Source organism: Momordica charantia (genome assembly GCF_013281855.1).
Source record: "Momordica charantia cultivar OHB3-1 chromosome 11 unlocalized genomic scaffold, Mcharantia_2.0 BLBB01000011.1, whole genome shotgun sequence".
NCBI classification, from domain to species: Eukaryota; Viridiplantae; Streptophyta; class Magnoliopsida; order Cucurbitales; family Cucurbitaceae; genus Momordica; species Momordica charantia.
Genome location: NW_028275159.1, coordinates 19,783,896 through 19,806,721, shown reverse-complemented (window position 1 = coordinate 19,806,721; position 22,826 = coordinate 19,783,896). Strand labels below are relative to the sequence as shown.

Genomic DNA, 22,826 nt, shown 5'->3' with positions numbered 1-22,826 from the left:
AGCTATCGCTTTTGGTAGATGCAAGTGTAATGAGATGTTTTATGTAATGTATAACTTGACAGTTTCCTAATTACTTCTGTATTGTTGCTGAACTTTTCGTAACTGAGTTTTGTGTTCTTTAGGTGGACATTGCATACATTACATTTATAGAAAGGGGTTCCAAGTTTTCTTATCTGAGGTTTTCAAGTATGATATCACATAAGGAAGGCCTAATCTAGCTGTATGGATTGAGGTAATTCAGTTCAATTTACGTTATCGTAAAATGAAATATCCTTATTCCAATAATCACTTCTAGTTATGTACGTATTTTGAGAGTTTTGTTTTTGTTTAAATTCTATTTTGGAATTTTTTTTTAGTAGACCATGTGAGAATGAGGATCGAACTAACAATCTCTTGGTTGGAGATATATGTCAATTACCAATGAGCTAGGCTTATTTGGGCTATTTTGGTATCTTTTAACTTGTATGCTTATTTTATTTCAATTTGTGTAGTGTTTTATCTTACTTAGACTTTAGATTTGACTTTACATGAAAATCTATTTTGGTCCTTGCAACTAAAACTCCATATTATGCCAAGTTGAGTTTAGGATATACTTAACAATGGCGAAATAGTTGTTTAGGAAAGTTCGAGAACTACAACAAATCTTGGTTTTAATGTCGGACAAAAAAAACACGGAGGAAATGATGTCGGACAAGAAAAACACGGAGGAAACCATGTCGGACAAGGTAAAAAATTCGCTAATTTTATTATTATTATTTTTTAAAGTATCCATGTCGGGCCTAGCCCGCCATTGTAAGTTTAGTTTTAATGGCGGGTCAGGCCCGACATGGATAATTATAAGGCGGGGGAAAGAGAAATTTTAGGATTTTTCTCAAGATTTTAATTTTGCTCGTCCCTGCCCTCGTCTCCAAAAATGAGAGAAAGAGAGTTATAGAGGGATTTTGAAAGAAGGGTATTAAGGATAGGGTGTGCACTAGTAAAATTTGGGTTCTCGTAACGTGACGCTTTCGGGTAAGCCCACCAAAAACCAAAAACTCCTCCGTCGGCTGCTGTTGTTAAACAAAAAAGAAAAAGAAGAATGTGTGTGAAATGTATTCTCTATTCTCATCTGATTAAAACTTTTCTCTACTCCCATCATTCAAAGAATGAATTGGCAACCTCTAACATATTTTTGAAGTGTGGCTGTGGGTGTGAAATGTATAATAACCGAGAGAACATGCAGCAAGTCCAATGGAAGAAAAAGGAAAGAAATGTTTTTTTTTTCGGGGAAATAAATGTAAGCTAGAAAACCCAAAACTATTGTGAGTGTAACTATGAGAGAGTTGGAGAACTTATGAATTTTGTTAAAGCATCATGCTCACCTAACTTTTCACTAATTTAATTAATTTGATACACTCTATTTCTTTCATAACCTTCCATGTTTACTAGGTACCACTTTAAACACCCCACCTTATCAATCCTTTGTTTCTTAAACATTTTTATTTTGCTTCTTAAGAATCCGACAAAGTACACAAACTTAACCATTGTGTTTTTTTTTTTGTAGATTAAACTTTCATAAATTTAGTACTGGATAAGTCTTGGATGATAAAAAATACTTTGATGTTGCCACTAAAGAATGTGCCGCTCGAATTGTAAGTTTCTATGTTTTTTATTTCAATGAGATTTAGAAAGTGGGATGTTTAGATGATAATATGATGATAAATATTTGTGATAGGATGAGTTGACTACAATATACAAGGGCGAAGATGTTTTAACTGAAGCATTAGGCACCCCCAAACATAGAGGCCGTGCGAGGGGATTTGGTGAGTTTGTTTTGCCATTCCTATATTTTAATGTTGCCAAAAGGAAGTAAAATTTGGGACGCAACCTCAAGACCAATCCAAATTGAAGACTCAGAGCTTACAACCAAAAAAATCCACAACTAAAGTCAGTAATGTCTGAAAGAAAAGAGAGAAAGGGAAGGAAGTTGTCAATGCACCTACTAAAGTTTTTATCCGGATGAACAACCAATAATGGTAACTAATTTGTTTTAGTTTTGACACTTACTGTTTTTGGACACGACACTTAGCCTTTTTGTGCATAACATTTAGCATTTTGCTTTTAAATTTTCTAAGGGAAAACCGTGTCATCCGGATATTGGATCAATGGAGAACATTGTTGCAGTTGGCACAGTATTTGATGATGGCGTTCAAAGTCCAACAATTCATAGTGCCATTGGTAGCTTCGTAGCATGGCCTCGTCGACTAGTAATTTTAAATGAAGAGAAAAATGTATGTCTTGTTCTAACTTGAGTGAAGTTTTAACTTTTCGTTTGTTAAATGTTGTTTGTAATTTTGTTTGTCAATGGTTCCTTCTCCTCGAACATCCAAGCCAAGAACACAATCATCTGAACATATTGATGTCCACATGACTATTAAACTCCTAAATCAATATGTCGTGCGTTCAATGAACAATAAGGATGTAATTGAATTCAGTATCGATGATTACATATTTGGAAGAGAGAAGATCATTAGTTTAACACGTGATGACATCATGCAATACTGCGAGATGATTGAAATAGGATATATGTGTGTGCTCACGTACATCGCGTAAGTATATTAAATCTATTTCATATCTTAACTTCACTAACTATGAAGTTTAATGTTTTACAATTATATGTTTAGGTATCTTTGGAATGAATGTGAGGAGGAGACACATAATAAGTTCTTGATGGTTGATCCGGACAACATTGTACCACAAATGATGTCTCAAGAAACTTGTTCTAGATCTAGCCAACAGGTTAGACATGAGTAATTTGAAATAAATAGTACTCATCCCACGTAACGGCGGGTAAGCTAGCAATTTAACTTGATTTTACTTATTTATAGTTTCTTTTATCCATCCATGAATGTAATATTATCATATTGGTTATTAATAGTTTTCACTGGAAGTTGTTTGTTATACATCTTCAAGAGAATTATGTTTATGTATTGGACTCTCTAAGAAGTAAGATTGAAGAAAATTATAAGAGAATCATAAACATGTAGGTGCCTTGAACTCTTATAGTTATAATAGTTATAATTTTTATAATTATGTCATTCTAATGTTTCAAGTTATTTAGATCATTGAAATTTGGCAAGCTCAACACTCTATTTAACATTGTCGCAGTACTACAATTTGGAAACATGTGAAGGTAAACTTGCATTTGATTACATTTTAAATATGCTCAAATTTGCATTGAAATCCTTTGTTAACTCATAACTATGTTATTTTTCAAATTTTCTATATGTAGTGTCCTCGGCAACTAGGTTCTTTCAAGTGTGGGTACTATTTGCAAAAGTATATAAGAGAAGTAGTGCGGAATCCTAATACTTCCATAACTGAACTTGTACGTATTATCATATACATTTATGTATTTATATATGCTTTATCATTATATTAATCAGTATTATCTTTCTTTTTTCGTAGTTTAATATAAAAAAAAGCCTACAAACAAGAAGAAATCGACGAAGTTCGAATAGAATGGACATCATTTGTTGGATGATTTGTGTAGTACCGATGGATTCATTACTTTTGTTTATTTGATGTAAGTATTTGGTTCGGGTTACTTTCTGTAGTAGTACTTAGCAGATTTGAAATACTTGATCTTGTTTATAATATATAGAAGTTTGGATTGTTATGCTGGATGTAGTTTTGTTTGAGGGACGGGCGGTCCCATTTGTTTATGTGTAGAAGGGTGTTAATATAGAAGTGTTTGATTGTTGCTGAATGTAGTATATTATTGTTTTTCAAGTTAATTTTGAATTATTCTACATGTTGAAATTTGTACTTGTTTGATCAACTCTTAAATAATTGTGTTTTAAGTTTAAGGTTAGTTTTTGAGTTAAGTACTTTTAGAATAGATCATGGTGTTGAAATTAGTTTTAGTTGCATATTATGTTTTGAGAGTTTCAATAATATTGAGATATTATTTTTTGTCAATAACTGCGAAGGAGATATATTGGTTGGTTAGTTTTGAGTTCTATTTTAGAGTGGGGGAGGTCATGTTGAAATTTGTATTGTTTGTGTTTTGAATCTAAAGGTTAGTTTTTTAGTTAAGTTTTTCAAATAGATCATGATGTTGAAATAGTTAGTTTTAGTTACATATTAATTTTTGAGTTGCAATAATATTGAGATATTACTTTGTGCGATTAGGTTGGAAGGAGATATATGGTTGGTTAGTTTTGAGTTATATATTCTAAAGTGGGGAGGTCATGTTGAAATTTGTACTTTTTATTATTTGTGTGTTTTGAATCTAAGGCTAGTTTTTGAGTTAAGATTTAGAATGGATACTCCATTTCATATGAACGTGTTAAGAGTTTTAGTTGCATATTAATTAGCTAATTTTAATTGCAATATTGAAATATTATCATAGGTGTGAAGGAAATATAGTTGGTTAGCCACGTCTCGACAACCAACTATTTTTTTAATTAAATTATTTACGAAATAATGACGGTCAATGTCTGTCATGAAATATAGTCATTCCACAACGCACATACGAGACGTAGATACAATGACGTACAAACAATGACGCACAAACAATGACGTACAAACAATGTCGCACATATAATGACGGATAAAAACCGCCATGCAAAATTAAACGAAACAAGGACACTCGTAAAGATGTCGGTCACCGCCCGTCATTGTTATCCTTCAATGACGGGCATGCCCGTCATGGAAAAGAAGATTTACATGACGGGCAATGCCCGACATTAAAATTGTCCGTCATGAAAAAGAAACAAGGACACTCGAATAGATGTCGGTCACTAACCGACATGGTTACTTGTTAATGTCGGGCAATGCCCGTCATAAAAAGGCGAATTTGTTGTAGTGGAGAACTAAAATAAAATATCTAAAAGTTTAAACGATTAAGAAATAATAATAATGCAATCTATTGCAGGAGTTTGACAAGATTGATGCCTACAAGCAAACAACGTATGATCCTCAACACTCAAGCCATTGTTGAGCTTTATAAAAAGCGTTTCATGGTACCATATACTATATTTAACACAATTTCTTACTACGAATTTACTATTTTGACCTCTTTATGCTGATGATAGATGTAATTTTTGTTGTTGGTAGGCTTGAGAACAAATATGGAGATTCAACACTATCCTATCTCAAACCTCGATCAAGAATTTCAAATTCGCACGTTTACTTCTTTTTGTGTGTTTGGTTTCTTGAATTTATATCGCCTTCAAAATCCACTTGTATTGTTATGTTATCATTAAGTGTAAGTTTGGAATGAATAAATGTTTTTTACAAGGTTTTAGACGTTAACATTGATAGAAATGTCGAATGAAAATGTTGATAGAATAATCAATAAAACATTGACGTAGATATATATATATATATTTTTTTTTGGAAGTCATAAAAATAAATACATTTTGAAAATAATTGTGAAAGTCTGTTGATATTTTCTCTATTTCATTGATTTTTTACTATATAAGGAAAATGATGCCTTTATCTGTTTTTGTCAATTTCGAACTTGTGAAGATATAAACATACGTTCGTGTCTATAGGAATTTAATAGCTTGATTTTTGAAAATCTAAAGTCATGCCCAACTTACATTAGTTTGGAATTAACGTTGAGATTTTTTTTTTTAATTTTTTATCTTACTTTAGTTCAGCAATTGCAAAGTGGTTTAAATCTCATATTTTTGTCCTAATTCCTATTGCGAATAATTAGAGTGGGTGTAAAAAGTATTACAAAAATGTCGGATTTTATTTCTAACATGTTTCTATTTAACTATTTTAGTTGGTCAATATCAAAATTAGTTGACAATAAAAATATATTCGACAACTATTATTTATCTTTATCGGCTACGTACTGCCATGCTCGTAAAAGTATATTCAACAACTATTATTTATTTATTTTTTTTTTCATTTTACTTGAAATAAGATTCAGTGGATATAATATATAAACAGACGTAATATGTATTAAAAGGATTAAAAATATATTTTAGGTTTTTATTTTCTTTTTTTAAGAAAGAAAACAAACCGAACAAGTTAAGGGGTTTCAACAAGAGAATGTTGAAGCATACGTGCCTCTTCTTCCCAAAATGCTTTGAGAAACCCAGCAATTTCTTCAATATAATCGACACCCATGGAGAACGTTGTCTCTCGCCAACTCATGAGCCAGCGAGTTGAAATGAAAATTAAATGAATTTTAAAAGATTCATGAATGCACTCAGATAAAAATGAAATGAGAATATATGAAATGCAAGCATAAGATCTACAAACAATATATGAAATTTTATTGTTTATTTTTTCAAAAAAATAAATTATTGGTGATAAGGAATCAGTAGATGCACCCAGATATCCTAGCTAGATTAGCATAACCTTAGCACCCTCATCATCTACCTCATCCCAATAATATTCATCAAATAAAGATAAGGTTCAATGTATAATGAATTTACACTCGTCATTTAAACTAAAAAAAGATTAAAAATTGAGAAGACTATCTACTCCAAGTTGAATGTGATGCCAAACTCTTCACAGCGACTGCAAAATTATAAATTCATGAAAATAAAGTATAAAGATATGAAAAATTATGAATAAATATGAGCGGATTGATGCTTTTGCATACTTCAAGTATTTTCATGATTCTTTTATACTCCTCTTCATCGTATGACTCCATTTGTGTATTTGTACTGTATGAAAAACAATTTAATATCGTTTAGGATCATTATTAATGAAAAATAAATCCACATATGTAATATAAACTATAAAGATAAATATACTAATAGATGGCTTAAACAATTCACATCTAAATTAAAATCTTACCGTGTATCAGAATCTTCTGCACTGTCCACTTTTTGATCACATAACTCCACTTGTGCGGGACTACAAAATTAAAATATTGTTTATAGAATCATTTTAAAAAAAATATACATAAAAAAACATGCATTATCATTCAAAATTATAGTTTTACCATGAATTAGCAGGTTGCATATTATTGGGATTTTGGTCACAAAATTGTAATTGTGCCGTTGGACTGCAGAATTAAAATATTGTTTATAGTCATTCTTAAAAAAAAAAGTTAATTCGCATATGAAATATTATTCACAATGAAACTAATATCGCTATTTTAAAACATTCAATATCAAAATTAAAATGTTACCATGGATTGGTAGGTTCCATGTCGTAGAGATTTTGATCCAAAAATATTGGCCTGCAAAATTAAAATTTTGTTTTTATAGTAATTATTGAATAAATTAAATTCAAATCAACAGTACTCTTCTACTTTTAAAAAAAAAATCTAATTAAACGTCTTCCTATCGTTTATTATCAAAATTAAAATCTTACCAATTATCAATGTTGTCGACATTTTCGTACAATCCACCTTCTGTCAGAAACTGCATGCTTTCAGAGTCCTGATTAAAAGATTCTATTTGCGTTGTTGGGCTACGAACAAAAAAACATAATTACAATAATTATTAAATGATAATAAATTTACATGTGCAATATTATATGTATAAAAAGATTAAGTGATACCTTAATACCCATTAATTATCAAAATTAGAATCTTACCGAGTATGGATGATTTCCAAATTATTGTTGCAGAGTTCTTCTTGAAATTCCTTGAGATTTAGACGAGAGGATCCCATTTGTGTAGTTGGACTATAGAATAACATATTAATATCATTCATTTAAAAAAAATAATAATAAATCTTACTTTATTAAAATGTAAAGGATTAAATTAAAAAAACAGATTACAGCTCATGAAAACATAAAACAAATATATAAATATATATATACAAATATAATAATCATTTAACCCGGATAGAAAAATATTTATTATAATAATTAAGAAATCTTACCACGTATCGGTAGGTCTAGTGTCATTTGAAAGTTGAAGATCCTTGTGAATTTTTCTACGTTTGGAATTTGGTTGATCTTCAATGGGAGCTTCTTCTTGATCACCCTCAACATTTTTCATCTTCTTTCGGATTTTACAAAGTACGTAGGAATCTTTTATATCGATTGTGTTGGTTGATGGTAGAATGGAGGGATCGAGAGAATACTCGTACATAATCCAGGAAAATTGACTGCAGTCTTGACCGTTCTCATAATGAAAACGTTTCATAGTACCCAACAGGGTCTTTGGAGTGGTGGACGAAAATATTTTAGTAGGTGCTGTTTCAGCACTCCAAGTACCAGAATTGGGGGCACTAACTTTTCTAATGATGCGAGTACGTTTCCTTTTCAGCTTGGTGAAAACATAGAGGTCTTCCCCATCAACACCTCCTAAATTTTGCCATATCTCACCGGGTTCTTGACAATAAACATCAATCACCGGCAACTGAAGCGGAGTCTTGAACTTTCCAACAATCTTGTGAAAAAGATAGTAGCCCAAGATATCCTGATTCTTGGGATTTAATTTGTAACCACTTGGAAGCTTTATGGTCGCCATTTTTAGAACGAAACTAAATTGAAAAAAAAGGAACAAAATTAGAATTATAATCATTATTTAAAAACCGTTTCTTTAAAATTTGGTTAAGAGGCAGATATTTGAAAGTAAAAAAGCAAATAAATAAAAATAAAAACAAAATGGAAAAAAACAAACAAATATAAAACTCAAAAAGGAGATCAACGAATACAATTTGTTTTTCCTTCTTTCTACTTGCTGATGAACGAAAAAAATTTGGGAAAAAAAATCACTCATCTTGAAAGAATCCATAGATCTTCTTCTGGTTTTAAAAAATTTCACTCATTTTCTGATTTTTTTTTCTTGTTTACCGATGGGAAAGAGAAGCAAAAAAAGGATATAAGAATCAAAGTAAAAATGGGAAAAAAATGAATGAAAAGAAATGCTCACTCTGAAAGTCCGTTGCTTATAATGGAAAATAAAAATGGAAGAGAAAACGAGATTCTTTCTCACGGTAAAGGTAATTGAATTTTGAAATTATGATTTAAATTTTAAATGGAACATTCCAACATGATCTAATAAAATAAAGAGATAGGGCAAACTCGGGTGGGAAAGAGACACGTAAGAAACACGTTCGGGTATTAATTTTTTTCTCGATATGATTTCCATCCTTAGTTTTACCCTGATTTTTCATAACTTTTAAAACTTCAATTATGGTCTATTTGAAAAAAGAAAGAAAAAAAAACTTTAATTATGGTCATCAGGAGTGGCAGCTAGAGATAATATGGGTCTAAGGCCAATTTTTTTTATTGATGGCCAAAAATTAATTTTACATATAAATATTTTATTTTTTTAATTTAAAATTTTAGAAAATAAGAAAAAAAATAAGCAATTATCCGATGAAGTTCTATTTTTATTAAAACAAAAAAAAGAAACAAATGACCTGTTTGATAATAAGAAATAGATATGTTTGGTGACCCATTCTATTTTTTATTTATAAAATTTGAAAAACGTTTTTAAAATTTAGGTCAAAATAGTTCTTCCTTAAACAAAGATTATAATTATAATTATAATGTTTGTTGAAGGAAGAACTATTTCTTTAAAATTCGGTTAAGAAGCATATATTTAAAGTAAAATGCAAATAAAGAGATGAAATAGAATAAAGAAATAGAATAAAAAGATTTTTTTTGAGATGTGGATGCGATCACCGATATTGAGGAGAGAGAGAAAAAAGAGAGATAAAGAGATGAAAGAAAGAAATAAATACAATAAATATATATATATATATATTTTTTTTTTGCGATGTGCGATCGTGGATATTGGAGAGAGAGAGAAAAGAGAGATGAAAGAAATAAAGAAATACAATAATATTACTTTTCTTACCGATGTACGGAAAAAATTTTACAGAAAAAATTTTCACATTTTGAGAGAAATCGATCGATCTCCTTCTATCGTTTTAAAAATTTTCAATCATGGGAAAGAGAAGCAAAAAAGAAACCTAGAAGAAAGAAAATAACAATGGAAGAAAAAGACGAAAGAAACACATGCTTACCCTCTAAAAATGCGATGCTACTTAGAATGGAAAATAAAAAAATGAAAGAGAATGCCAAATAAAATTCTTCTTCACAATTGGAAGAATGTAGTTGGATATATATATATATATGAATGACATTTTAAATTTTGAAATCACATCTAAATTTTAAACCTAAAACCTAATTTGATATAATTAGACAGAGATTGAACCAATCAAATGGATAATTTCACGTTTTGAAATTTGAAATTATGATTTAAATTTTAAATGCAACACCCAACTTTGACCTAATAAGGTAAAGAGATACTAGATGAACAAACTCGGGTAGGGGAAAAGAACTGGTAAGAAACACGTTCGGGTATTGATTTTTTTCTTGGTACATTTTTCATCCTTAGTTTTGCCTTGATTTTTTCCCTTTAAATTCATAACTTTTAAAAACTTCAATTATGGTCCTTAGGGCAAAAAATAGTACGGGGGTCTAAGGTCAATTTTGTTTATAGAGCCAAAAATTAATTAACATATATAAATTTTATTTGTTAAATTTAAAATTTTAGAAAATAAGAAATAAAAAATAATTATCCATATATTTTTGCTTTCTTTTTCAATTGAGGAAAAAATAACAAAATGAAGAACAATTAACATATGAAGTTCTATTTTTATTATTAAAGAAAATAAGAAAATAAACTAATGATCCATTGATAATGTTTATTATTAAAGAAAATAACAAAATAAACTAAGGTGGTTCCACATTGGATAGTAGCCAGCTTGTCTTGACTGCTTGCATGCGCTTTCTGACTGTAACCGAAGTAAGACTACAAGAGTTGAGAAAAAAGCTCCGGCCATCTGTGCTAGCTGTAATTGGAGAAAGAACGAAGAAGGGTTGGGTTTGGAAGGATTCCAAAGGGCTAGCTTCCAAGCTTTACAGTTTCAAGCATGATCCTTGATCACCTGCAGAGGGGAAAAAAACAGCTCTAGGAGCCGATGTAGGACCCTGTACCTCTAATTTGGATGACTTTCTTAATGGAATAGGAGCTGATTCAAAAACAGAATCGCTCCCGGACCTTCAAGAACAAGTAATTCTCTCCTTCATTGGTAATTTGGTATCACCAAATATTTGTTTACCAATTGTTAATTGATGCTTCCTTCGTTCTGAAGGAGGTCAATGATATGGCAGAAAGGATGTATCTCCTTCCCTAGGCTTCAATAAATAATTTGGTGTTGAACTTTTGATTGTTAGTGATTACCCTTGTTGGTAATGCAACCTGCACTTGAGCCGAGTCATCCTTTGTAATTTTAGAATTTGGATCCTGTACAAGAACATTTGTAAGATATTTAGAGATTTGATTATTTATCATTGTCATGCTATTTATTTCATACAAAGGACTTGTCAAGTTAAAATACTATCTATTAATCTCTGTGTACTATTCTCCATTTATTTGGAGGTTATCAGCCAATTGATTAATTATCTACACCCATCATGTGATATGCTTTACTTTTCTACGGATTATAGGTGCATTTTACACTTTAAAAGGCCTTTTTAAGTTTTTATTCTTCAATCCAAAATATTGACTAGAAAATCATTTTAATGAATGGCGTTCAGTTCAAATAATCCCAGTGTGATTTCCAATTGCAATGCTCATTAAATGGTACTTGATTTTATGGTTTTCCCCTTGTTTAAGTTACTTACAATCATATGTGACTTTCGTGCAGGTAGTATGGATGAAGGTTGAGTTGTGCAGGTTGCTGGAGGAGAAAAGAGCTGCAATTCTAAGGTTATTACTAAATTTATGAGACTTAGATTTTCTTCATCTTTGAGAATTTATATTGCTTACTGTGTGATTTGCGGAACTAGCCTTCATGTAATTGTGTCAAGAAGGTGGGTTACTGAAGCTTCTCTTTCTTTTTGCTGTTCTTTTCCAGAGCTGAGGAGCTAGAAACAGCACTTATGGAACTGGTCACACAAGATAATAGGCGACTATTAAGTGCCAGGGTATAAATCTCTTATTTGTGAGGAAAGATTCCCAATGCTTGCTGGTACCATGATTGCATGTTTGTAAATTATAATTCAAGATGCATGTGCCAATTCTTGTAAAACTGAAAAAGAAAAACCGAGTCTATTTTGTGCCTAAATTCTTAAGAAGCTGTTCTTGCTTGCTGCACGAATTTTTTGACATCACAAAATATTACATAAAAGTTCTCACTTAAATGTTGCATCTCTCTTGATCGTGTACTTCAATAATTATTGCATTCTTCCGCACTTGCTCTTTTGTCTCCATTTTTGGGATGAGATTATTTCTTCATTCAAATGGTCGATGGTCTTACCTCTTGATTTGTGAAGAGTCTCCTCTCCTATACACTTGCGGGGCCACCTCTTCACAGAGGAAAATGTGCTCCTTTGGATGCAGATCATTAGAGCTTTCTTTTGGGCGACTTGAAATGAAAGGAACTTTTTGATAATATTATCTTTCATACTATATCTTAGTGTAAATTGTCACCTCTATTTCGTTCCTATAGTTTTTTTTCATTATTGACCAATTGGAGAAGTTTCATGTAAGGGCTCTCTCCCCCTCCTTTTGTAAATTCCATACCTCAATGAAATTGTTTCTTATCAAAATAATACTAATAATAATCGCTACATTCTTCATTACTGCTACCAAAAAATCCTCCTGCACCCATGTTTCACAGAGAAGCACCCTTTCATCTTTTGACTTATAAGCTTTTAGATACCTAAGTGAAGGCTCAGTTTATATATAACTACGCAATGTAAATTTAATATAATTATGAATAGTGGACTTGCTTCTAAAATTCCTCGTTGGGTTTCTAGTCTATACTTAAGACGTTGCTTATTTTCTCCAGGTTGAACAACCGGAGCTAGAGGTAGCGGAGTTACGGAGAACTCTAGCAGAGAAGAAAGAACAAGAAGTTGCAATGCTTCAGGTGAGCATCAGTTGAATTACTTTTCTAAACAATAGATATTGATAATTTTATATTGTAGTTATTGATGCGTGTTGAGCAAGAGCAAAAAGTAACCGAGGAAGCTAGATCAAATGCAGAGCAAGATGTAGCTGCTCAGAAATATGCTGTTCATATGCTGCAGGTTTGGTTTTTATTTGGATTTTTTGGTAGTCTGATTCTACTGTGCTGTTGATTTAGATGTTGATAATATAGAGCAGAATTCAATTGTTTTTGTAGCCTAGATAGCTCGAATTTATTGAAAGGATGAAGTGCATTTTATTGGTTTGTACTTGATTTATATCTGTAGATACAAGATAGGAACATATACTAGCCTGTATAAATTCTGAAGTTCTTCCTATCCTCACCCTCCCTAATTATGTTAATATATTTTTTCTTTTTGAAAGAAAATTGTGATTATCATGTTCTTTTCAATCCAATTACAAGATAAATATGAGAAAGCTATGGCTTCACTTGCTGAGATGCAGAAGAGGGCGGTGATGGCAGAATCCATGTTGGAGGCTACATTACAGTATGAATCTGGCCAAGTTAAAGCAACAACATCTCCTGGGTATAAAAGATATTTAAAAGAACATTTGATGTTCTATGCATTAGTTTGATTATTAAAACTTTAGATCTTGTATTTGTTTATGCTATGAAAACAAGGGTATGTAAAGAGCATGCAAAATCTTGCATTACAGAATCTTCATCAGTTTTCCTAGAGATATTTTTTTCTTTCTTGACTGTGTACTAAGAATTTATGTGCTAGAAATTATTCATCTGCGTTATTGATATTAAACTTTCTAGACGAATTTCATTTTTATGAGGGTTGCCCGCTCTGTAGGTCACGTAATCAAGGACCTGCACAGGAAAATCAAAGAAGGATAGGATTGCTGCCATTTGCTCTAGGAGGCTGGCGAGATAGAAACAAGGTTTGTTTTCGGTGTTAACCATTTTCCTGGAGAAACCGACCGTGGTACCTATTCCCTCCATTCTCACTATCAATTTTTCTTTATAAATAATTCTTCGATGCTGTTTGACCATCTGACTTCGTTGATAATAAATGAGAGTAGTATCCACACTATTGAGATATAGGAAGTGAAGATGAAAACTAAAACTACCAACAAAGTGAGAATTACACGACACCCAAAAGTGATAATAATGAACTAACAAATTGTTGTTCGGGTTTTTCTGCTACTTCTATTTTCAAATTATTGAACCGTTTAGAATTACTAATTTTCTCTTGAAATATGCTTCTACCCATGTCTCTCAAAAGGCAGATTGTGCTACACTAATCAAGGCCACTCAAATCTTATGCTTCTTGTTGATTTCAAATCACTCTCCTCAAATTATGAAACACACTGTACTTGCAGGCTAAATCGGCCGTTGTAGAAGAACCCTCTGAACAGAAGATGGTGAACGATGAAAGCAAAAGCGATCCTGTTACTCAACAAAAGTAATTAAAGAACCAATATAATCCGATGAGGAAGTAAAGGTTAGTATTTCAGTGCCATGAAAGTATATACTTGGAGCGAAAGAAATTAGTATTAGCCGTTTATCTTGCACAATTGGCTCATAATCAACGTGTGTGCCACCTTCACAGTAGGGAAACCATGACAAACCAACCTTTCATTAAACATGAAAGAAGATGCAAGGACCTGCAAACAAATCAGCCCCTCAAAAAGTCTCCACTAAAAAATAGACTCCAATTCAAAAAAATAAAACTTAAAAGATAATTACAAAACAATTATGAAACTGAGGCCCATGAATAGGTATTAAATGTAATAACCTCCTACACCCTCTTCCTAGGAGACTTCTTCGCCCCTCTAAAAATCCTTTTTTTTTTTTTTTATATCCATGTGTCCGGGCCAGTTTGTGCGGACCTCAACTACATTTGGTTGACAAGAATCTTTTGAACCCATTCCCTCTAAGTCTTTTGCTATTTATATTGACCCTCATTGACCACTTGGGTAATCTCATGATGGTTCATCCCTCTAAAATTTCTACCATTCATCTTGATCCATACACCCCACAAAATAGTAAAAGAGACGAGTCTGCCAAAAAACTATGCCCTTACCAGAAAGGGAGGAAAGTGGAGAACTTCCTCTAACATAAGAATGACAATCCCTATTACGATCCCACATGATCCCAATAGCTGACATATAACGACTCCCGACTCCATAAAACCTGAACGAACGAACACTCCCAAAGAATATGATTGAGATCCTCCGACGTGCATACACAAACAGCTCCATTGTGGGCTAACACCAAAGAGGAATACCTTTAAAGTCCAAGGTGTTAACTCCCCCAAAACTTGCCCAGCAAAAATTTGACCTTCTTTGCAATCTTAACCTTCCTAAGAGAGGAGAAAGAAGGGGGCTTCAGGAGGGGGCGAAGAGGCGCATAAGATTTGAGGGTTGGGGGTCAAAAACGAGCACCTCTCCTCACTTATACTGTCGCTTTGTTCGACAAAGGACGAAGGAAGCTTAACAAAAGAGATAAATTAAAACTCAAGGAAAGTATAACAGAGATCACCGAATGCAACCTCTTATTAAAAAGATGATATAAAAGAGGCAACAAAGCACAAGGAGGCTTGTCTCCCACCCAACATGAAGTAACAGGCAGTTTTACAAATTGTGAGATCAAGGGAAAATTTGAAGTAATAGGCAACCCTGGAGCTTTCTGAAAAGCCTTTAGACCCATAAGCTGAGGCCCACTCAAAAGGTGGGGCCCATCCAGGAAGGTGGGGATTAGATTACACGTAATTATGTAAATTATTTGCTTTCAATTATAATATTTATTCATCTTTCGTGAACAAATATGCTTACAAAACAAACATTCACCTCTAAAATCCCATTAACCTGCAATACAATACAATACTACTTTTACTTTTTACTTTTACCACTCACCTCTCTTACTCTCTTGTGAAAATTATTTTTTTTAAGAAGTGTTTAGGGGAAGTCTAGTTGGCAAGGATTTGGGGTCTCTTGATCATTGTGACTTAAGTCTCAAGTTCGAATCTTCAGATGATCTTAATATCAAAAACTTTTGATATATCTGTTTTTGTACTTAATTGAAAGATGATTATGGTAAGAGTTCATTAATCCCGCTGTTGTTTGGGGGCTGTACGTGAAATTGCTTTATAGTTTGGCGTTTTAAAATTGCTTGAATTGAATTTTCTTTTTTTTTTTTGGTTTCTATTGGTTTTTTTTTAATATTAATGTTATAATATAATTCAAGTTATTCTTAAGAATAAGTAATGATTATATATGCATAGTCAATTTAATAAGGTAGAGAAGAAAACAAGTAAAAATAAGTGTCGTTTGGTATTCATTTCTTACTTTTTTTTAATAAAGAAAATTAGAATTACATGTCCCGAGTCTCATCCATTCATAAATGATAAAACAATATTTTTATTTATGTTTTGAAACAAATTAAAAACAGGAACCAGAAATTGTTTTCAAAATTTATATACAATTTTGATAATATTTTTGAAAAAATAAGAAATAAAAAATTAGTTGTCCAATGTTTAGGTTTAACGTGCCCTAAAATGTTGCTTTTATTTTATTTTGTTTCTTGTTTTGGAAACTATTTTTATTTTAAAAAAGAGAACTGTTTTATATGTGATTTCCAAACCTATCTCGCCTCCCCATTTGTTAGGCTTTTTATTTATTATTTATTTATTTTCTGCAAAGGATTCAAATTCTATTTTATGGAATGAATACTTTTACTATATAACTATTTTTATATTTAATGTGAGAAAAAAAACCCTAATGAGATTCTTACTAGTCCACTCTTTCTATATGTATACACACACTCTTTCTATATATATACACACATACTTCTCATTATCTTTATTTTATTCTCCATATTTCCGATTGTGAGCAACAATTTCTTTGATAGTTTCTTTCTAGTAGACTTCTAGAGGGTGAGAATTTAGTTTTTCTTTTATTTTTTTCTTCTATTTTTACTTTTACTCTTCTTGCTTTCTTTTATGTTTCTCTTTTATTGGTAAGGAAATCATGTTTTCTATTTTAAAATTAAAAAGAAAAAAAGATTGAGAAAAGGAAGTTTTCGAAAATCAAGAAAGAAGATCGATGTTTTTTATTTTAAAATTAAAAAGAAGAAAGAAAGATTCATAAATTGAAATTTTCGAAAATCAAGAACGGTTTTTTCTATTTTAAAATTAAAAAGAAAGATAAAGATTCAGAAAGTTGATTTTTGGAAAATCAAGAAAGAGGATCGATGTTTTCTATTTTAAAATTAAAAGGAAAAAAAACCTTCAAAAAAAAGAAATTTTTGAAAATCAAGAAAGAAGATCGGTCTTAATTTTCCATAAATTTTTTTACATACATCGGTAAGAAAATATTTTAAAATTAAAAGAAAAAAAGATTAAATTTTCGAAAATCAAGAACGATGTTTACTATTTTAAAATTAAAACGAAAAAAAATTCAGAAAGTGGAATTTTCGAAAATCTAAGAAAGAAGATCGATCTTAATTTTCCTTAATTTTTTTACATAGATCGGTAAGAAAAAGAAAGAGCAAAATTGTATTAATTCCGTCATGTCTTAATTATGTATCTTTTTTCGTGCATGCCTTTCATCGCCCCCCTATGAAAGGCTAAACCCCATTTATATTTGTTTTTCTTTTCTTTTATTTATTTATTTATTTGCCCTATGAAAGGCTAAACCCCATTTATATTTGTTTTTCTTTTCTTTTATTTATTTATTTATTTGCCTTTTGTTTTTAATATCTGGTTTATAAATTTTAAACAAAGATTATAATTATAATTTTTAATCTTAATTTTATTCCTTGATCAAATTATCTCTCTTTTGTTTTTCTTTCTTTCTCTACCCAATATCGTCGGTGCTTTCATGGCTCCTCTTTTGTATTTGTTTTTATTTTTCATTTTGTTTTATTTATTTATTGGCTTTTTACTTTTAAATATCTACTTCTTAACCAAATTTTAAAGAAACAGATCTTAAACGAGGATTATAATTATAATTTTTAATCTTAATTTTGTTCTTTTTTTTTTCAATTTAGTTTCATCAATCCTAAGCGTGTAACCATGAAGCTCCCAAGTGGTTACAAGTTCAATCCCAAAAATCAAGAAATCTTAGGCTACTATCTTTTTCACAAGATTGTTGGAGAGTTCAAGACTCCGCTTCAGTTGCCCGTGATCGATCTTTATAGTCAAGGACCTTCTGAGATATGGGAAAATTTGGGATGTATTGATGAAGAAGACCTTTATGTTTTCACAAAGTTGAAAAGGAAGCGTACTCGAGTGATTAGAAAAGTCAGTACCCGTAATGCTGGCACTTGGAGTGCTGAAACAGCACCCACTAAAATATTTACTACCACCACTCCTGAGATCCTATTGGGTACTATGAAACGTTTTCATTACGAAAACGGTCAAGATTGTGGTCCATTTTCATGGATCATGTACGAGTATTCTCTCGATCCCTCCATTCTACCGTCAAACACCACAATCGATATAAAAGATTCCTACGTACTCTGCAAGATTCGAAAGAAGATGAAAAGTGTTGAGGATTCTCAAGTAGAAGATCCCAAGAAACGACAAATTGTGCATGATGATCCAGATCCCAAACGCAGAAAATTAGTACAAGTAATGCACAATGAATTTCAATTTTCGAATGATAAGGGACTTGGTGGTGTTGTGTGGTAAGATTTTATTTTTTCTTTTCTCTTAATTATTATATTGAATTATTTTATACTTTTTTAGTAGGGATCGAATTCACAACCTCATGGTTTATACTTATGAGTAATAATGACGAGCTGTAACGTTTCTTTTTTTTTTTTAATTTAATATCTACTGTTTAAATATTTTTAATTTATCCCTCGAGTTTTAAGGGAGTCCGATAGGTGGTAATTTTTTTTCAAAATAAATGATGTTAATATGTTATTTTATAATTATTTCTTCCCACATAATATTTTATTAATTTTTCCTTAATAAATTGTTACTCTAAGCGAGAGTTTAATTTGTTTATAGTCCGACGATACAAATGGAATTGTCTCATCTAAACCTCGTAGAGTTTCAAAGGGAACTTAGTCCGACGATACAAATGGAATCGTCTCATCTAAACCTTGAAGAGTTTCAAAGGGAACTTATATCGATGGAAACTATCGATAGGTAAGATTCTAATTTTGATAACCAATGAGTATTAAGGTATTGCTATAATTTCTTCATAGATATATATCGCACTGGTAAATTTATTATTCTTTTATAATTATTCTAATTATGATATTGAATTGGTATTAAGGTATCACTTTAATATTTTATTTTTGTTCATAGGCCAACAACACAAATGGGTTCTTTTATTCCAAACTTCGAAAACATACAATTTCCAAGAGGAGGTGAATTGTACAAGAATGTGGACAACCTTGATACTTGGTAAGTTCTAATTTTGATAATATCAACAATATCGAAGCGTCTAATTATATTTTTTTAATACAATACTATAGATTTGAATTTTTTTATTTTAATATTAAATAGTTTAAAAGTTCCATATTCATTTCATCGTGGATAATATTTGATTATTTTTTCTCTAATAATGCCTATATAAACAAGACTATTAACAGTATTTTAACTCTACAGTCCAACCGCACAAATGCAATTTTGTGATCCAAATTCCAACGATATGCTATCTACTAATTCATGGTAGGAGTTTAATTTTAAATGATAATGCATGTTTCTTTATGTATTTAAAAATAATTCTCTAGAAATATTTTAATTTTGTAGCCCAACGCAAGTGGAGTTATGTCATAAAAAATTGGACAATGTGGAAGGTTGGTCTGATGCATGGTAAGATTTTATTAGATAATGAATTGTTTACGTTAGTTCATTCATCTTTACCGTCTATATGAATTGTAGATGTTGATTTATCTTTCTTTAATATTTTATTTTTCTTTAATAATAATCATAAACGAGATTTAAATTTTTGTTAAAGTACAAAAACACAATAGGAGTTACAATAATATGACGAGATCATGAGGCAACTCAAAGAATGCCACAATAATATGGATCCTACCAATATCTAAAAACATTATAGTACTTTTTTTTAAGCTGTCAATTTTTTTTCTAACTTTTATCGTTAATAATAATTGAAATATGTGAATTTATTTTTATCAATAATGATCATAAATAAGGTTTTCATTTTTTTTCCTTGTAGTACAAAAATACAAATGAAGTCACAGGATGAAGATGAGTATGAAGAGCTCATTAGGATACTTGATGCAAGCAATAATGTGGAACCTACCAATATTGAAAAAGATAATGATTTTGATAAAGAATGGTATTGAAATAGTCCTCATAACTTTCTTATAAATGATATTCCAATTTTATAATTTTTTTTTACCTTTTATATGGTTAATATCGAATATGTTGATTTATTTATTCTTAAAAAAGACCATAAAGAAAATTTTAATTTTACTTACAGTATAATAACGAGATCACATGATCAAGTTGAAGATGAAGATGCAGCATTTGCTGAAAAGATACGGAGAGAACTAGATCAAGGCGATGATGTGGAACATGCCAATATAGGAGAAGATTATAGTTTTCAAAATGAATGGTGGGGAGAATCCGTTCATAGATGATATTTTACCAGTGCTTTTATTTGTTAATAACATTCTTGTTGATATACTTTCTTCATCCATAATTTTGCAGTTGATTTAAAGACTTTGGCATCACGCATTCAACTTGGAGTAGATAGGATTTTTTAATTTCTTTTAGTTTAGACAACAAGTGTAAATGACTTATATTGAAGATAACTTACATGCATTGAACTTTATCTTATTTAATGAATATTATTGGGATGAGGTAGATGATGAGGGTGCTAATGATTCCTTATCACCAATAATTTAATTTTGTAAAAACTAAATAGCATTTCCTATATTATATATCTTCGGCTTGGATTTGATACATTTTCATTTCATTTTCATCCAGGTGCTTTCATGGCTCTTTTAAAACCTTCGATTGTTAACCTAATTAAAACAACCGTGACTAATTTTACAAACCAATTCTTTTAGGTCATTGGACACCCATGAGTACACCCATTTCATTTTTTTCTATTTTTAAAAATTACTCTTATTTTCTCATAATTTCTTCTATATGTTTTCACATTTCTTAAAAACAAATTTGAGCTCTTAGCGCTAAATTTAAAAAACAAAAAATGACTTTTTTTTTTTTTTTAAGACTTAGGTTTTGAAAACATTTCAAAAAAGTATATGCAAAACAAAGAAATACAATTTGAAAATATTCGAGTGTGTGTGTGTGAAAGTATATTTGGGTGGGGATCCACCAATGATCATCAGACGAGACAAGACCAAATACTCTTCATTGAGAACTTGATATGGAGCAAATTCTCCACTAGGAAGCATAATATGCATAACAGAAACCCAAGATTCCATTGAATTTCCAAACAAATTTACACACCTTCCTCAACTGAATCCATTTTTACAATCATCAACATTATCAGAAGAAGCTAGTTAGGATCAGAAATACATAATTGGCAATTAATGATGTAGAGGGTAAAGAATATATTTGATATGATTCATCTTGCAATATGAAAACTTAACCACAAATGAAACATTTTACTTTATGTTGTGTTAGTTAATGGTTGACATCAATGTCGAACATTAGTTTGATGATCTTACCGCATTTGGTATTAGAAAACTCAGAGGTTTATCTTATAAATTAAAAACATCTGAGTTAAGAAAACTTAAAATAATCTAAAATCTTTTTTCATCCTGAAACATATTGAAATTTATCTTGAAGTTGGCAGAGTCTCAAAGATTAAAATTTACGATATAGATAATCAAAATTGGCAGTTAGGTCATCTGATTTCCCTTGAGGACCTAATGCTTCTACGATTAAGAACAAAATTGGTGTTTCAATTGTAGGTTGTGAATCACAATGGAAAAATGTGCATTTACAACCAAAAATAAATAATATTTTTTATTGCTAATAGTTTAAAGTTTTAATAGAAACGTTTTATTTCTTTTTTAATTTATTATTTAAACATTATTGAATTAATTATTTAACATTTTAATTAATTAATTCATTCAGTTTGTCCTCTAAAGTTTTAATTAATTCATTCATTGAAGACGTTTTTATTTACCTTCTTTTTAAACAATCGAGTGTTGTTCTTTTGGAGATGAAAAATTTTTGTCAAAAATTTTGAGCATGTTCTTCGGTTCCATTCGACTCTAGCAAATGCACGCTTGAGTTCGAAGTTATGTTAACTTTAGGGAGCAACCGTCGAAATTGATTTAAATACAGTGGTCCTTTCCATGGCACAACAATAATCTTTTTCATCTAAAATTTTTCTTTTATTTCAACATATAGCATTGAGGTTTACAATGAAGTTAATATCAAACAAAAATTAATTTTCAAAGAAAATATTGTTTTTTTATGTTATATTAGTTTTTGATATTTACTATGCATTTAAAAAATTAATAATGATACAATAATATTTTTATTTATATTTTAAAGAAAACACTTAAATAAGAACTAGAAAATTTTCTACACAATTTTGGAAACATGTTTTAAAAGAATAAAAGAAACGGAAACATGAATAGTTACCAAAAACTTACAATTATCGGACGGGCCCAAAGTTCCATATTCTCCATTTCGTTTGATCTCGTCTCTCATTGTCGCACGCACTTCTTTCTAGTGTATGATTTTAGCTACATGATTTACTAGGTTAGTTGAATATATCAAAGTTAAAAATAGAAGGAAAAAACTATAGGTTTGGAATTATATTCAAACTATACCTAAATTATAAGTACCAAACTTATAACTTAATTAACCTAAAATATATTAGGCCCTTAAGAAAAGAAAAAACTTCTTAGACTCTGTATCATATCGAGCCACACTAATTAACGACTATAATATTAAAGATTTAACAAATTTATGAAATTAAATAAAAAAAA

At 30.5% G+C, this 22,826-nt stretch overlaps 3 protein-coding genes across 3 annotated transcripts; 2 read left to right on the top strand and 1 right to left on the bottom strand.

The window, feature by feature from the left end:
* Nucleotides 1-6,513: 6,513 nt before the first annotated feature.
* On the bottom strand, nucleotides 6,514-8,434 carry LOC111025473 (NAC transcription factor 29-like). Its single transcript, XM_088120170.1, has 8 exons — nucleotides 7,842-8,434; nucleotides 7,552-7,641; nucleotides 7,327-7,425; nucleotides 7,142-7,192; nucleotides 6,953-7,015; nucleotides 6,805-6,864; nucleotides 6,608-6,671; nucleotides 6,514-6,522 (listed from the first exon to the last, which is right to left on the bottom strand). The coding sequence occupies exons 1-8, from the start codon at nucleotides 8,432-8,434 to the stop codon at nucleotides 6,514-6,516; spliced, it is 1,029 nt and encodes a 342-aa protein (XP_087976296.1).
* A 2,300-nt stretch (nucleotides 8,435-10,734) lies between these two features.
* LOC111025472 (uncharacterized) lies at nucleotides 10,735-14,367 on the top strand. Its single transcript, XM_088119972.1, has 6 exons — nucleotides 10,735-10,993; nucleotides 11,631-11,692; nucleotides 11,841-11,910; nucleotides 12,777-13,443; nucleotides 13,717-13,804; nucleotides 14,246-14,367. The coding sequence occupies exons 4-6, from the start codon at nucleotides 13,295-13,297 to the stop codon at nucleotides 14,330-14,332; spliced, it is 324 nt and encodes a 107-aa protein (XP_087976098.1). The 5' UTR covers nucleotides 10,735-10,993; nucleotides 11,631-11,692; nucleotides 11,841-11,910; nucleotides 12,777-13,294; the 3' UTR covers nucleotides 14,333-14,367.
* Nucleotides 14,368-17,940: 3,573 nt separating this feature from the next.
* Nucleotides 17,941-18,558, top strand: LOC148208276 (protein CUP-SHAPED COTYLEDON 1-like). The gene has a single exon (XM_088120169.1). It carries the CDS (start codon nucleotides 17,941-17,943, stop codon nucleotides 18,556-18,558), a length of 618 nt encoding a protein of 205 aa, XP_087976295.1.
* The last annotated feature ends 4,268 nt before the right edge of the window (nucleotides 18,559-22,826 follow it).